The sequence below is a fragment of the Trichomycterus rosablanca genome, chromosome 8 (assembly GCF_030014385.1).
Source record: "Trichomycterus rosablanca isolate fTriRos1 chromosome 8, fTriRos1.hap1, whole genome shotgun sequence".
Taxonomy (NCBI): domain Eukaryota; kingdom Metazoa; phylum Chordata; class Actinopteri; order Siluriformes; family Trichomycteridae; genus Trichomycterus; species Trichomycterus rosablanca.
In genome coordinates, this window is record NC_085995.1 from 946,754 (window position 1) to 962,544 (window position 15,791).

The 15,791-nt window shown below is 44.0% G+C and overlaps 1 protein-coding gene across 6 annotated transcripts in view; it reads left to right on the plus strand.

The window, feature by feature from the left end:
- The window catches only part of akap13 (A-kinase anchoring protein 13), a 73,434-nt gene extending 62,241 nt beyond the window's left edge, over positions 1-11,193 (plus strand). For 4 of the 6 annotated variants that reach the window (XM_063000251.1, XM_063000248.1, XM_063000254.1 and 1 more), the window contains 8 exons: positions 782-967; positions 1,102-1,257; positions 2,045-2,106; positions 2,322-2,366; positions 2,444-2,494; positions 2,808-3,254; positions 4,427-4,703; positions 7,007-11,193. In XM_063000251.1, the coding sequence (XP_062856321.1) occupies positions 782-967; positions 1,102-1,257; positions 2,045-2,106; positions 2,322-2,366; positions 2,444-2,494; positions 2,808-3,254; positions 4,427-4,703; positions 7,007-7,062 (1,280 nt within the window). In that variant the 3' untranslated portion in view covers positions 7,063-11,193. The remainder of the gene's footprint in view (positions 1-781; positions 968-1,101; positions 1,258-2,044; positions 2,107-2,321; positions 2,367-2,443; positions 2,495-2,807; positions 3,255-4,426; positions 4,704-7,006) is intronic. The other 2 variants (XM_063000249.1, XM_063000250.1) reach the window with 2 other exon arrangements.
- Positions 11,194-15,791: the final 4,598 nt, after the last annotated feature.

The window sequence follows — 15,791 nt, forward strand, 5'->3', positions numbered from 1 at the left end:
TTCTGTAATGTGTATGTGTTTTGTTATGTGTGTGTGTTCTGTTTTGTGTGTGTGTGTTCTGTTATAAATGTGTGTGTGTGTGTTCTGTTGTGTGCGTGTTCCGTTGTGTGTGTGTGTGTTCTGTTGTGTGTGTGTGTTCTGTTGCGTGTGTGTGTGTTCTGTTGTGTGTGTGTTCTGTTGTGTGTGTGTGTGTGTGTGTTCTGTAATGTGTATGTGTGTTCTGCTGTGTGTGTGTTATATGTGTGTGTGTGTGTGTTCTGTTGTGTGTGTGTGTTATGTATGTGTGTGTGTTCTGTTGTGTGTGTGTGTGTGTGTGTGTTCTGTAATGTGTATGTGTGTTCTGCTGTGTGTGTGTTATGTATGTGTGTGTGTTCTGTTGTGTGTGTGTGTTCTGTTGTGTGTGTGTGTTATATATGTGTGTGTGTGTGTGTTCTGTTATGTGTGTGTGTGTTATGTATGTGTGTGTGTTCTGTTGTGTGTGTGTGTGTGTGTTCTGTTATGTGTGTGTGTTCTTTTATGTGTGTGTGTGTGTGTGTGTGTGTGTGTGTGTGCACACAGGGAAAATAAGGCAAAATGTAGCAATGGTGCCCTGGTGTGCCACCCGAGTGCCCGTGTTTTTATTTACCCAGGTTTCATTAAAGATGCCCGTGTCAGTGTGAAGAACCTTTCTTACTAACAACAGGCACAAATGAACAGACTCTAAACATTACGGGTCCTTCCCGAAACTGTTTTCCTTGCGGCTAAAAATCATTTTTAATGATGTGTGTGTGACTGTTCTCAGATCAGCTGCAGAAGAAGGACCAGCAGATCGTGGCGCTGCTGGAGGACAAAGTTCGACTGTTCCACGAGCTGTGCGATTGTTCTAACCAGGACGACGTGGCCGCCGTCCGGAACCGGGCGATGTTCAGGGCCACGCCCGATGATGTCACCAGAGGAGAGCCAATCATCAGAGACGCTGTGAAGGAAGGTGAGACGATGAACATCAAGGGAAAAGGAGTGAAACCAGTTATATATAGAATTTTATTGTAGTGAGGTTTAAACGACATGACTGATCTGTCTGTGTGTGTGTGTGTGTGTGTGTGTGTGTGTGTGTGTGTGTAGTTGAGACGTTACAGGAGCTGGTGACCCACGGTTTGGTGGGACAGCAGGCGTGTGTAGGACCGGACGGTTCGAGTGTGTGTGCAGGATCTGTGAGTTTACCACGAAGATCTGAAACGTTCGGGGGATTCGACAGTCACCAGATGAACGTCTCAAAGAGTACGAGTGTGTGTGTGTGTGTGTGTGTGTGTGTGTGTGTGCGCATATGCGTTTTGGTGTAGTTTATTGAGAGTCAGTGTTTATGTGCTTGTGTGTGTGTGTGTCACTGTTTGTATGATTGTGTGTGTGTGTTTGTGTGTGTCACTGTTTGTATGATTGTGTGTGAGTGCATGCACTGTAGTGTGTGTCAGTGTTTGTCTGCCTGTGTATTAGTGTGTATTTGTGTACTTGTGTGTCTGTCTGTGTTTGTGTACTTGTGTGCGTGTGTGTTTGTGTGTGTGTCAGTATTTAAGTGCATTTTTGTGTGTTTGTGTACTTGTGTGTGTGTGTATGAGTGCATGCTCTGTAGTGTGTGTCAATGTTTATGAATTTTGTGTTGTTTAGTGTGTGTGTGGTTTTGTGTTTGTGTATTTGTGTGCGTGTCCGTGTGTGTGTACTTGAGTGTGTGTCAGTGTTTGTGTGCATTTGCATTAGTGTGTGTTTGCATGTGTCTCTGTGTATGCTGTTTTGTGTGTTTAGTGTATTTGTGTGTGTGTGTGTCTGTTGTGTGTACTAATGGACATGTGTGTCAGTGTTAGTGTGCATTTGCATTAGTGTGTGTGTGTGTGTGTGTGTTTGCATGTATGTCTCTGTTTATGCTCATTTGTGTGTGTAGCGTGTGTGTGTATATTGTGTGTTGATGGCCATGTGTGTCAGTATTTGTGTACTTGTGTGTGTGTCAGTATTTGTGTGCTTGTGTGTGTGTGTGTGTTTAATCTTGTTCTCTTTGATCTTTCCTCCCCTACAGGCGGAGATCGGGAGGAAACTGACGACCTGAGAAGAACCGAATCTGACGGCGTTCTCAAGAAGGTGTGTGTTCACCTGGTTCAGTGACAAGGAATCCCAGTAGTAATGTTCTGAAACCTAGTAAAACCTAATAGTAGAAGTGGGGACTGGTGTAGCAGCGGAGGGGCGCAAACCCCATACTAATGCTTTTGATGTTTGGGGTATTCAGGGTCATGTGGTGCGTCTTTTTCTGCGAGTTGTTAACGATAGTATTGTGTAATGACTTGTTTCTTCCACAGGGCGGCAGTGCCAACCTACTGCTGTTACACAAGAGGAATATTGAGGTACGTTCAATACTGTGTGTGTGTGTGTGTGTGTGTGTGTAGTGTTCTATTAAGCTGTATTCTCATCTCTGTTACAGCAGGTTCTCCAAAGTGTTTCCCGCCTTCATGACCTGCTCAGCACCTTACAGGTGAGACACCAACCACACCCCCCCCTCAGCTGGTCAGGGTGATCAGGGTCTCCACTGCTCCTGAACCCATTCTGGTGTTTTGTTTATGTGGTGATTGTTGATGGTGCTGATGTTAATACTGTAGTCAATACATTCTGGTGGCTCCGTGATTGGTATCAGAGGAATTAAAATGGTGTCAGATCATCTCTGTTATCTGTGGATAAAACCCAGTCACGTCTGAAACCGTGTTCGATCGGACCAGTTCCAGTCTCAGGCTGACCACGCCCACTCGACTCCAGTTTGACCAGTAAACTCTCTGTGTGCTCCTCCTCAGGCGGTGGTGGTGCAGCAGGACACGTTCATCGAGGAGCAGCGTCAGACCTCCCCATCACTCCGCCACCCCTCCATCTCCTCCTCGTCCTCCTCCTTCTCCTCGTCCTCCTCCTCCCTGTCGTCACGGCCGAGCTCCCTGATGGAGCAGGAGAAGCAGAGGCAGGAGGAGAAACAGAGGGAGGAGGAGAGGAGGAGGAAGGAGGAGGAAGAGAGGAGGAGGAAGGGGGAGGACGACGAGAGGAGGAGACGGGAGGAGGAGCTGGCCAGGAGGGAGGAGCGACTGATGGCTGTGGAGGAGGAGAACCGGAGGAGGAGCGAGGTCATGCAGCAGGAGCAGCAGGAACTCGGTAACAGGAAGGAGGAGTACCAGAGGGAGCTGCTGAAGCTCCGGGACGATCAGAGGAGGCTGGAGAGGGAGCGAGAGCAGCTCAGTGTTCAGCACATACAGGTCAGCATCACTCCAAAAGTATGTGGACACCAATATTTGTGACTATAACAGTCTCCACTCTTCGGAGAATAAGGCACTGGACCCACTCAGTCTTGTGAGATCAGGTCTTTATTACCTGCACAGGAGCAGAAAAGGACCTTCCCTAAACTGTTTTCCTGCTGTTAGCAAGTATATTTAGGAGAGGTGTCCACATTTGGCCATTTAGTGTATTTCTGTCTGTAGTTAATGAGTTCTGAGGTGTAATACTGTTGTCAATACTATTAATACTGTAATCAATACTGTAGATATTGTAGTCAATACTGTGGATAATACCATAATTATGTAATCAATAATGTAATAAATACTGTCAATATTCTAGTTAATACTGTAATCAATACCATAATTAATACTGTCAACACTGTAGTCAATCAATACTATAGTAAATACTGTAGTCAGTACTGTAATTGACACTCTAAATACTGTAGTCAATACTCTGGATAATACCATATAATACCATAATCTAAACTGTCAATACCAGTCAAATACCATCGATAATGTAATAAATACTCTCAATACTCTAGTCAATAATAAATACTCTCAATACTCTAGTTAATACTGTAATCAATACCATAATTGATAGTCAATTTCAGTTAATCAATACTATAGTAAGTACCATAGTCAATAGTAATCAATAATGTAATAAATACTGTCAATACTGTAGTCCATACCATGGTCAACACTTTATTCAATACCGTAACCGATAATGTCAATACTGTAGTAAATACCGTAGTCAATACTGTAATCAATAATGTAATAAATATTGTCAATACTCTTGTTAATACTGTAATCAATATCATAATTAATACTGTCAATACTGTAGTCGGTACCATAATTGATACTGTCAGTACTGTAATCAGTACTATAGTCAATACCATAGTCAACACTGTATTCAATACCGTTATTGAGGTCAATACTGTAATTGATAGTGTCAGTACTGTAGTCATTATTGTAATCAATACTGTAGTAAATACCGTAGTCAATATTATAATCAATAATGTAATAAATACTGTCAATACTCTTGTTAATACTGTAATCATACCGTAATTTCTGCGTGACCCCTGATAGTTTGGGTAGATGTTCCTCAGACCTTGACTGATCCCACTCTTCCATCCTCTCGCTGTTCCTGTGTTCAGCAGGAGGAGGCCGAGAGGCGACAGCGCGCCTCCTCCACCGCCTCCGAGGACTCCCTGAAGCTCCAGAACCTGGCGGAGGCACCTGAGGGAGCGGAGGTGTTCTCTCGCGCCGACTCCAAACGGAAAGCCAAGAACCTGAACCCCTTCTCCTCCAGCGCTGGTCAGAAGGGCGGCGCCACCGAGCAGCACAGCCAGATCCCCGCCCGCCTACTGCAGCTAACCAAACCCAAAGAGAAGAAGGAGAAGAAGAAGAAGAAAGGAAAGGGAAAGACCTCAGGTACACACACGCACACACACACATCAAAAGTACACCAAAAGTATATAGACACCCCCTGTTAATTATTGAGTTCAGTGGATTTACCCACCAACATCGCTGACACGTCTGTAAAATCAAATCAATCAAGTAACAACAGTTTGGGGAAGGCCCTCTTCTGTGCCAGCCTGACGTGAGAAGTGAGGTCCATATAATGGTTTAGTTTGATCAGTTTGGACTGGACAAAACCCCCAGTGGTCAGCACAGAGCCCTAAACCCGACCCCACTGATCCCCTCAGACTGGAACTGGAACTGTTTGAGTAGATCGACACAAATTCCCACAAATTCCCACAGATGCACTCCAGAATCTTGTGGAAAACTTCCCATAAAAATGAGTGAGACTGTTATAGCTGCACGGAGGGGCTGCTGGTACAGTAATTGATACTGTACTGTAGTCAACACTGTAGTCAGTACCATAATCAATAATGTCAATACTGTAATTAATACTGTTGTTAATACTGTAGTCAACACTGTAGTTAATAGCGTAATCAATATTGTCAGTACTATGGTCAATGCTGTAGGTAACATCGTAATCAATACTGTCAATACTATAGTAAGTACTGCAGTCAATACCATAATCAATAATATGAATGCTGTAGTAAATACTATAATCGATACTGTCAATATTGTAGTAAATACTGTAGTTAATACCATAATCGATAATGTTAATGCTGTAGTCAATACTTTAATAAATATCGTCAATGTTACAATAAATACCGTAGTCAACTCTGTATACAATAATCAATACTGTGAATACTATAGTCAATACTGTAATCAATACTGTCAGTACTGTAGTCAGATCTAAAGACAATACTGTAGTCAAATGCTGTAAATGTTGTACTCAATACTGTAGTTAATACTGTAATCATCTTTGTCAGTACTATAGTCAACACTGTAGTTATTACCTTAATCAATACTGTCAACACTGTAGTCAATACCGCAATCGATAACGTCAATACTTAAGTCAGTACCATAATTAATACTGTAGTTAATTTTACAAATACTATAATCAACACTGTAGGTAAGACCATAATCAATATTGTCAATACTATAGTCAATATCATTACCAATCATTTTAACACTGTTGTCAGTACCAGAATGTATGCTGTAGTTAATACTGTAGTTAACATTGTAATTGATGCTGCCAATACTGTAATCAGTACTGTAGTCAACACTGTAGTTAATACCGTAATTAATACAGTGAAAACTAGTCAATACTATAATCCATACTGTCAGTACTGTAGTCAGTACTAAAGACAATACTGCAATCAATACTGTAATAGATATTGTCAATACTGTAATCGATACTGTATTAAATACCATAGTCAATACGGTTAATATTGTAGTCAACACTGAGGTCAATACCGCAATCGATAATGTCAATACTGTAATTAATATGTAGTAAACAGTCAGTACTGTAATTAACTCTATAGTCAGTACTGTAATTAATATGTAGTAGACAGTCAGTACTGTAATTAACACTATAGTCAGTACTGTAATTAACACTATAGTCAGTATTGTAATTAATATGTAGTAGACAGTCAGTACTGTAATTAACACTATAGTCAGTATTGTAATTAACACTATAGTCAGTATTGTAATTAACACTATAGTCAGTATTGTAATTAACACTATAGTCAGTACTGTAATTAATATGTAGTAGACAGTCAGTACTGTAATTAACACTATAGTCAGTACTGTAATTAATATGTAGTAGACAGTCAGTACTGTAATTAACACTATAGTCAGTACTGTAATTAATATGTAGTAGACAGTCAGTACTGTAATTAACACTATAGTCAGTACTGTAATTAATATGTAGTAGACAGTCAGTACTGTAATTAACACTATAGTCAGTACTGTAATATGTAGTAGACAGTCAGTACTGTAATTAACTCGATAGTCAGTACTGTAATTAATATGTAGACAGTCAGTACTGTAATTAACACTATAGTCAGTACTGTAATTAATATGTAGACAGTCAGTACTGTAATTAACACTATAGTCAGTACTGTAATTAATATGTAGTAGACAGTCAGTACTGTAATTAACACTATAGTCAGTACTGTAATTAATATGTAGTAGACAGTCAGTACTGTAATTAACACTATAGTCAGTACTGTAATTAACACTATAGTCAGTACTGTAATTAACACTATAGTCAGTACTGTAATTAACACTGAAGCTCGTCTCCACATCCCTTTGCTGACGTGGTTGGTTTATAATCACTCACTAATCACCCTTTCGGGATCTTTTCTCTCTATCAGAATCGGCGGGTGAGACGCCTCTCGAACCCTCAGCAGACGGAGAGGTCTTCTGCTGACCACGCCCCTCCACATCTTCTGCTGACCCCGCCCCTCCACGGCCTTCACTTCACTGCGACGCTGTGTGGGCGGAGCCTCCGCGTTCTCCTGCTCAGATCTGCGTCCGCGTGGGCGGCACGGCTGGCGCTTCCACGGCTGGGGGAGATCACACACACACACACACACACACACACACACACACACACACACACACACACCTCTGTACACACATCAGCACCTGGGAATTTTGTTGTGTGGGTTCATGAGTTGGCATCAGTGCACGTGGGCACTTTTGGGCACTTTTTTTTTTTATTTAGTTGTCTTCAATTTTTTGGGAGAGGGGGGAAGCGCTCCGGCTGTGGGAGGCCGACGCCCGTGGACCCTCAGGACTTTGGGAGGAAATCAGCTTTCAGTGAAGGATCCATTGATAATCGACTAATGATACTAACGAACGTACTGACAATCAGCACATCACCACGGCGACGTGGGAACTCGCTCCATCAGACTTTCCGGCCGTTCGTTCCTGCTCTCGCACCTCCAGACGTCCAGAGAGACTTCATCATCTCTTCTTTTAATTATTATTGTTTTATTTAAGCATATCCAAACCCCGAACCCGACCGAGGAGGGTCGTACCTGACACACGCCCCCTCCGACACGCGTGCAGTAAACACAGAGTCACGCACTGCTCTCCGTTATTCACCGTCTCCCTGCAGTACTTCCACCAGCCAGCAGAGGCCGCTATTGCAGCAGTAATGAGGAATCCCTTCGACCCGCCCACCCGGCATACGTCAGCCAATCGTGTTTGTGTGGGCGCCCGGTTGGCTGGTAGCACAGCTGATTTCTCCACACAAAGAAGCAACAAATCCAAATGATTGACAATCCGGTCGCGCCAAATCGGAGCCCCTGTGCAGACGCCTCGACCAACCAGCAGAGGGCGCACTCGCACCAGAGTCATTCAACCTCTCCCTAAATACACACAGCCGGTCGTGTGTCTGTGTAGGCGCCCCGCCGGCTGATTGCAGAGCGAAAAAAATGAATGACGTGCATCAATACACATCGATTACAGTCGGGTCCAGCAGAAAATCCCTCGTTCCAAATGAATCATATCCTATTCCACCGGGACTCTGGCGCCCCCTGCTGCTTGTGCGACGCAGTCACTTTTCTCTCAGCCTGATGAACGTGTTGAAATCAGAGGCAGATGTGATGAGGGAAACATGCCAGTAGGTGGATTTGCACTGAAAAAGTGTGACCTTGAATGTACGTGATTTGAAAATCCACAATATCTCCATAATATCTAGTCATATCCAATTCCCTGATGGTATTTCTCTGAGGACACCTGTCCAGTTTAGACTTTAGACTTTCTTTTTTTAAATTGGAGATCCGTATCGTGCACGGAGAGTCAGGCTCTGTGCAGCACCGTCGATCAGCCAGCAGAGGGCGTGACTGTGTTTGAATCTAATGAACTGAATGTAAGCTTCATCACTGCACAGAGCTGATTGATTTGATTTTATTGTCATTTAATTCTTTCCTCTTTTTTTAATCCGTTCTGATCCTCCCGTGTTCTGTAAAACGCACACGAGAAAACGAGCGGCGTGATCGGGAACCGTTAAGAGAAACGGACGTTATTTTGACGTGTAGACGGACGTTATCTCCGTGGGTTTGATTTGATTTGATTTCAGCACTTTATGGATCGTATTTGGGTTGAAACGTGCAGCTTCCATTTCAGACAATCAGTGGGTTCGGCGGTTCGAGAGGAAGCGTCCACACGGGCGCCTGAACGTTCTGTAACCAAACGCTCTTGTTTTTGTTTATTTTGTTTATTTTGTTTATTTTGGATGAAGCTACCAAAGTGGAGTTTGGATTTTTGTGCTTTTTTTGTAAATTAAATAACGAATATTTAAACAATCTGGATTTTTTAATCATTCTGGGGTTTAACGACTGAGCGAGAGAGAAGAAGAGGAGGAGGAGGATGGAACCTGGATCAGTGAAGGATTTTGGATCTAGTCTAGCACACCGTGTCGTGTGGTCAAAAGTATCGGGACGCCCTTTCTAATGACTGAATTCATGTGTTTCAGCCACAACAGTTGCTAACAGGTAAGGAAATGGCATCAGCAACAGTTTAGGGAAGCCCTGACCTCAACTCCACTGAACAGCACTTGTAGCCTAGCCTAGTACTAGGTAAGGTACTGGACTAGTAATCGAAAGGTTGCTGGTTTACGCCCCACCACTGCCAAATTACCACTGTTGGGCCCTTGAGCGAGGCCCTTAACCCTCAATTGCTCAGACAGTATACTCTCACAGTACTGTAAGTCGCTCTGGATAAAAAAGCATCCACTAAACGCTGAACATGAAAACGTAAATGGAATGAATCAACATCAAAACATCATTTCAGTCAGCGCCCTGCCGTACTATTACAAATGCTGCCATCTTTAGACCAATTGGGCACAAATTCCCACACACAGAGAGACCTCGAAGTCTGGTGAGAAGCTCCTCAGAGGAGCGGCTGTTTGTTCTAGATGAAAAGGTCACACAGATGGTCAGACTAGTTTATTTTAATAAAGGTTGTTTTTTAAACCCGACGTCCGACAAGCGTACGGTCAGGCGTCCAAATACTTTTGACCACGTGGTGTTTGTGTTAGAATTTACTGATTAAAAGTGAGGATTCTTTATGAAACGTGAAACGTTATGGCCCTCAGAATTCGGAGTGTAATTCTCAGAGTAAAGCACACGGCCAAAACAACAGCGGTTGTTATTGCGCAATATCAGATGATGTCACGGCAGGTGTTATTGTTTTTGTTTGTTTGTTTGTTTGTTTATATGAAACAAACTCGTGGATCTGACGAAGCGTGTCGGGTTTCTCTGATGGACTGATTTACGTTCCATGATTAACGGTTAACGTTTGTCGTGTCTGATATTTAGCGTTTATTTTTTTTTTTCTCCACTTCACCACTAGGTGGCGCTTTTACATGTTCAGTTTTCATGGTGCGGTCGGCAAAATGAACATCGAACGACGATCACATGACTCAGCGTCGTGCAACGTAAGAGTCAGTCTAGCGCTAAGTAGCCGAATAGCGAACCTGGAACCTTCCTTCAGTGCAAGTTAGCCGAATGTCAGCAAGTTAGCCTGTTAGCTAAGGGTAAGCTAGCCTAATGTGCAAATTAGTCTAATGTTAGCAGGTTAGCCTGATGTGCAAGTTAGCCTAATTCTTTAACATCGTAGCCATTACGTGTAGCTAGGTTGGCTTGGCTAGCTGTAACATGGATAGATATGCCGCGTAAACGATGTGAACATATGATGTTAAAAAAATAAAAGCTAACCTGATGTTAAAGCTAGCAGACGTGTGTTTTGCTTATACGAGAGATGACGTGCTAATATCGCAAGTTTCGCTTGGTAGGTCTTAGCTACAGTATATGAAATTATATCCGCAAGCACAAGTCAGCGTGTTGTTGGGTGTTAATGCTAACATACCACGGTTATGTTATGTAGCTAGACAGGCCTGGTCGCCGTGCTAAATAGGTACGACGTCGTATTATTATAACGTCAGATAGCCGCAGCTAGGAAGTTGCGTGAGCTACGATTAGTTACATCATTATAGCTCGGAAATAAAAGCAATAAAACGTCGTCTTATCTAGTCTGAGATGAACGCATTACATTTTAAATAAGCTCCGCCCTCATTGACCCAGAACGCGGCGGTGCAAAATTCGTACCGTAACGATTTTATTTATGAAGCAAAAACACACAAGAATGAAAAAGAGAAAATGGGAGCGACTGAAGCGTCGCCTCAATCACATCACCTCACCGCTAATTCATTAATCACGTGAGGAAGCGAAAGTATTTGGTACGTCGTTAAACGCGAGCGCGAGTCGACGCTGAAACTCGTCAGCTGTTGTTTTTTATTATTAATTTTTTCTTGAATGATTTGCATGATGGGAAATTCTGAACCAGCGAAGCTGCCTTCAGTCGAGGGAATAAACCGGTGTCGTTGTGTACGGTACCGTTACTGTAAATATGTGTACAAATAAAATCTGACGGTTTTAATGATGGTTTTATTTTTGTTTGATGTTTGAGTGATTTTATAACCGACTTTATTTATCAGCGTCTAAAAATAAATCATAAAAAATAATAATAAACAACAAAGACTTTTATTCTACGTCCTGCTTTCGTTTGGGTTGTTTTTTTGTGTTTTGGGTAGCACTGTCGCCTCACAGCAAGAAGGTCCTGGGTTCGATTCCCAGGTGGGGCGGTCCGGGTCCTTTCTGTGTGGAGTTTGCATGTTCTCCCCATGTCTGTGTGAGTTTCCTCCGGGAGCTCCGGTTTCCTCCCACAGTCCAAAGACAAGCAGTCAGAGAGTGTGTGTGTGTTTCTTGCCTTTCACCCAGTGAATCAGACCCACTGTGACCCTGACCAGGATAGAAGTGGTAAAACATGAATGAATATTGCTGGAGGCTGACACGGTGGCTCGGTGGGTAGCACTGTCGCCTCACAGAAGGTCCTGGGTTCGATTTCCAGGTGGGGCGGTCCGGGTCCTTTCTGTGTGGCGTTTGCATGTTCTCCCCGTGTCCTGTGTCTGAGTGGGTTTCCTCCGGCTGCTCCGGTTTCTTCCCACAGTGTGGGTGTGTGTGCCCTGCGATGGACTGGCGACCTGTCTGGCATGTTTCCTGCCTTTCACCAAGTGACCCACTGTGACCCTGACCAGGTTAAAATAATGGTAAAACGGACAACGCTCCAGTGTCCTGCACAGAGCCCCGACCTCATCCCCACTCAACAGCTCTGGGATGAACTGGAACACCGACTGAGGCTTTCTAGGCTGAACAGGCACAAATTCCCACAGATGTACTTCAAAGTTTTGAGAGAAGCCTCCTCAGAAGAGCTCACATAATATCATGGGATGTCCGACAAGCTCACGGTCAGGTGTCCACATATTTTTGACCATATAGAGCATTTATAGATATTTAGTTCATGGTCTTTGCTTTGGTCGAGGTTGCCAGATCCTTGACTGATCCACCCGCACTAAGATCAGTGGATTGATTGATTGGCTGGTTGGTTGATAAATTAAGTGGACACCCCTCGTAATCACTGAGTTCAGGTGTGAACGTGAGTGTGTGTGTATGCTGCAGTGTTTGTTTAACTGTTGGTGTGTGTGTGTGTGTGTGTGTGTATGCTGCAGTGTTTGTGTATTTGTTGGTGTGTGTGTATGCTGCAGTGTTTGTGTAGGTGTGTGCTGCTGCAGTGTTTGTGTAGGTGTGTGTGCTGCAGTGTTTGTGTAGGTGTGTGTGCTGCAGTGTTTGTGTAATTGTTGGAGTGTGTATGTATGTGCGTGTGTGTGTATATATATATATGATGGAGTGTGTTTGTGTGTGTATATGGTGGAGTGTGTGTGTGTATGATGGAGTGTGTGTATATGGTGGAGTGTGTGTGTGTGTATGATTGAGTGTGTGTGTATGCTGCAGTGTTGGTGTATTTGTTGGTGTGTGTGAATATACAGTGTATCACAAAAGTGAGTACACCCCTCACATTCCTGCAAATATTTCATTATATCTTTTCATGGGACAACACTATAGACATGAAACTTGGATATAACTTGATAAGTGAGTACACCCCACAGTGAACATGTCCAAATTGTGCCCAAATGTGTCGTTGTCCCTCCCTGGTGTCATGTGTCAAGGTCCCAGGTGTAAATGGGGAGCAGGGCTGTTAAATTTGGTGTTTTGGGTACAATTCTCTCATACTGGCCACTGGATATTCAACATGGCACCTCATGGCAAAGAACTCTCTGAGGATGTGAGAAATAGAATTGTTGCTCTCCACAAAGATGGCCTGGGCTATAAGAAGATTGCTAACACCCTGAAACTGAGCTACAGCATGGTGGCCAAGGTCATACAGCGGTTTTCCAGGACAGGTTCCACTCGGAACAGGCTTCGCCAGGGTCGACCAAAGAAGTCGAGTCCACGTGTTCGGCGTCATATCCAGAGGTTGGCTTTAAAAAATAGACACATGAGTGCTGCCAGCATTGCTGCAGAGGTTGAAGACGTGGGAGGTCAGCCTGTCAGTGCTCAGACCATACGCCGCACACTGCATCAACTCGGTCTGCATGGTCGTCATCCCAGAAGGAAGCTGACGCACAAGAAAGCCAGCAAACAGTTTGCTGAAGACAAGCAGTCCAAGAACATGGATTACTGGAATGCCCTGTGGTCTGACGAGACCAAGATAAACTTGTTTGGCTCAGATGGTGTCCAGCATGTGTGGCGGCGCCCTGGTGAGAAGTACCAAGACAACTGTATCTTGCCTACAGTCAAGCATGGTGGTGGTAGCATCATGGTCTTGGGCTGCATGAGTGTTGCTGGCACTGGGGAGCTGCAGTTCATTGAGGGAAACATGAATTCCAACATGTACTGTGACATTCTGAAACAGAGCATGATCCCCTCCCTTCAAAAACTCGGCCTCATGGCAGTTTTCCAACAGGATAACGACCCCAAACACAACCTCCAAGATGACAACTGCCTTGCTGAGGAAGCTGAAGGTAAAGGTGATGGACTAAACCCAATTGAGCACCTGTGGCGCATCCTCAAGTGGACAGTGGAGGAGTTCAAGGTGTCTAACATCCACCAGCTCAGTGATGTCATCATGGAGGAGTGGAAGAGGATTCCAGTAGCAACCTGTGCAGCTCTGGTGAATTCCATGCCCAGGAGGGTTAAGGCAGTGCTGGATAATAATGGTGGTCACACAAAATATTGACACTTTGGGCACAATTTGGACATGTTCACTGTGGGGTGTACTCACTTATGTTGCAGCTATTTAGACATTAATGGCTGTGTGTTGAGTTATTTTCAGAAGACAGTAAATCTACACTGCTATACAAGCTGTACACTGACTACTCTAAGTTATATCCAAGTTTTATTTCTATAGTGTTGTCCCATGAAAAGATATAATAAAATATTTGCAGAAATGTGAGGGGTGTACTCACTTTTGTGATACACTGTATATGATGTGTGTGTGATGGAGTGTGTGTGTGTGTATGCTGCAGTGTTTGTGTATTTGTGTGTGTGTGTGTGTATGCTGCAGTGTTTGTGTATTTGTTGGTGTGTGTGTGTGTATATATATATATGATGGAGTGTAAGTGTGTGATGGAGTGTGTGTGTGTGTGTGTGTGTGTGTGTGCGTGCCCTTGCCCTTGCTTCTCCTCCATCTGTTTCCCCCCCTGAGGCGACACTGCAGCATCTTCACCTCCTGATCCTCCCCCTCCTCATCTCCTCCTCCCTGTAAGTGTGCAGCAGTAGTAGTTTAGGGAAGGTCCTCTCCTGTTCCAGCATGAGGGTTCAGCTCAGCTCAGCCTGACACGGCACGTTCAGATTTATTTTATTAGCTGAAAGTTGCTGAGTGAAGCCGGCGAGTTGGTTTGATTTCCGCCGCGTCAGTAATTAAGCTAATCGACTCTGACTAACGATGGCGGGTGAATTACGCCGCGCTCCGTTCATGCTAATCTCAGACCCTGTGATTTAAAGACGACGTTTACTAATGAAACAGAGCTTGTACACTGCGTCCACATGAGTGACACCACAAAGCTCGATGTGAAGAATTACACTCGTAACTCAACAGCAGTTTACTGATCAGCCATAACATTATGACCACCTCCTTGTTTCTACGACAGACAGATGAAAAACTGTCAGTCCGCCCTTAAACTGGACGTATGGACACCCTCCTAAAACCAGTCGGGGTTGAAATCCGCGAGGAGAAGAGGGATGAGGGATGAAGTGAAACAGGGACGGGGGAGACGTAAATAACCCTAAGAAGAACCCTAGTCCATATTTTTTGTGAATCATTTTGGTTCTCTGTGGTTTTGTGTATTTCTGGCCGGATTCGAACCCGCTTGGCTGGTCTGCTAGTCCGCGGGCATTCTTCATTAAATCTTGTGCCGCTCCGTGACGAGCTGGTCTATTAACACCCACCGCACACACACTGCAGCAGTGCCAGGTTACAGTGACACAGCACTTCCTGTTTACCAAAAAAACTACCCCCACCCCTCCATTCTCACTTTCATCTTCACCACAGATTCAGTCGGCAAACGAGCCAGGCGAGGAATCTGTAGAGCATCACAGGGGTAGAACGGTGGCATTACGGGTGAAACATAAGCTCTTAAAAATTTGGGGGCTGTCCACATACTTTTGGTTAAACAGAACACCAGATCTTAAGAATTGGGAGGGGGTGTCCACATACTTTTGGTAAAACATCAGAACACCAGATCTTAAGAATTGGGAGGGGGTGTCCACATACTTTTCATAAAACACCAGATATTAAGAATTAAAGGGGGTGTCCACATACTTTTGGCAAAACACCAGATCTTAAGAATTAGGAGGAGTGTCCACATACTTTTGGTAAAACACCAAAACACCAGATCTTAAGAATTGGATGGGGGATGTCCACATACTTTGGGTAAAACACCAGATATTAAGAATTAGAGGGGTGTCCACATACTTTGTCCACATGTCCACCAAAACACCAGATCTTAAGAATTGGGGGGCGTCCACATACATCAGAGCCTCGTCCAGCTGTTGGTCCAGTGGTCTGCTAAGCTAAAGCCAATCCGACCAGCATCCAAACCCCCATGGAAAACCATCAAAGACTAGTAAAACCTGTCTACCCAGTAAAACCAGTCTACCCAGTAAAACCAGTCTACCCAGTAAAACCAGTCTACCCAGTAAAACTAGTAAAACCAGTAAAACTAGTAAAAACCTGTCTACCCAGTAAAAC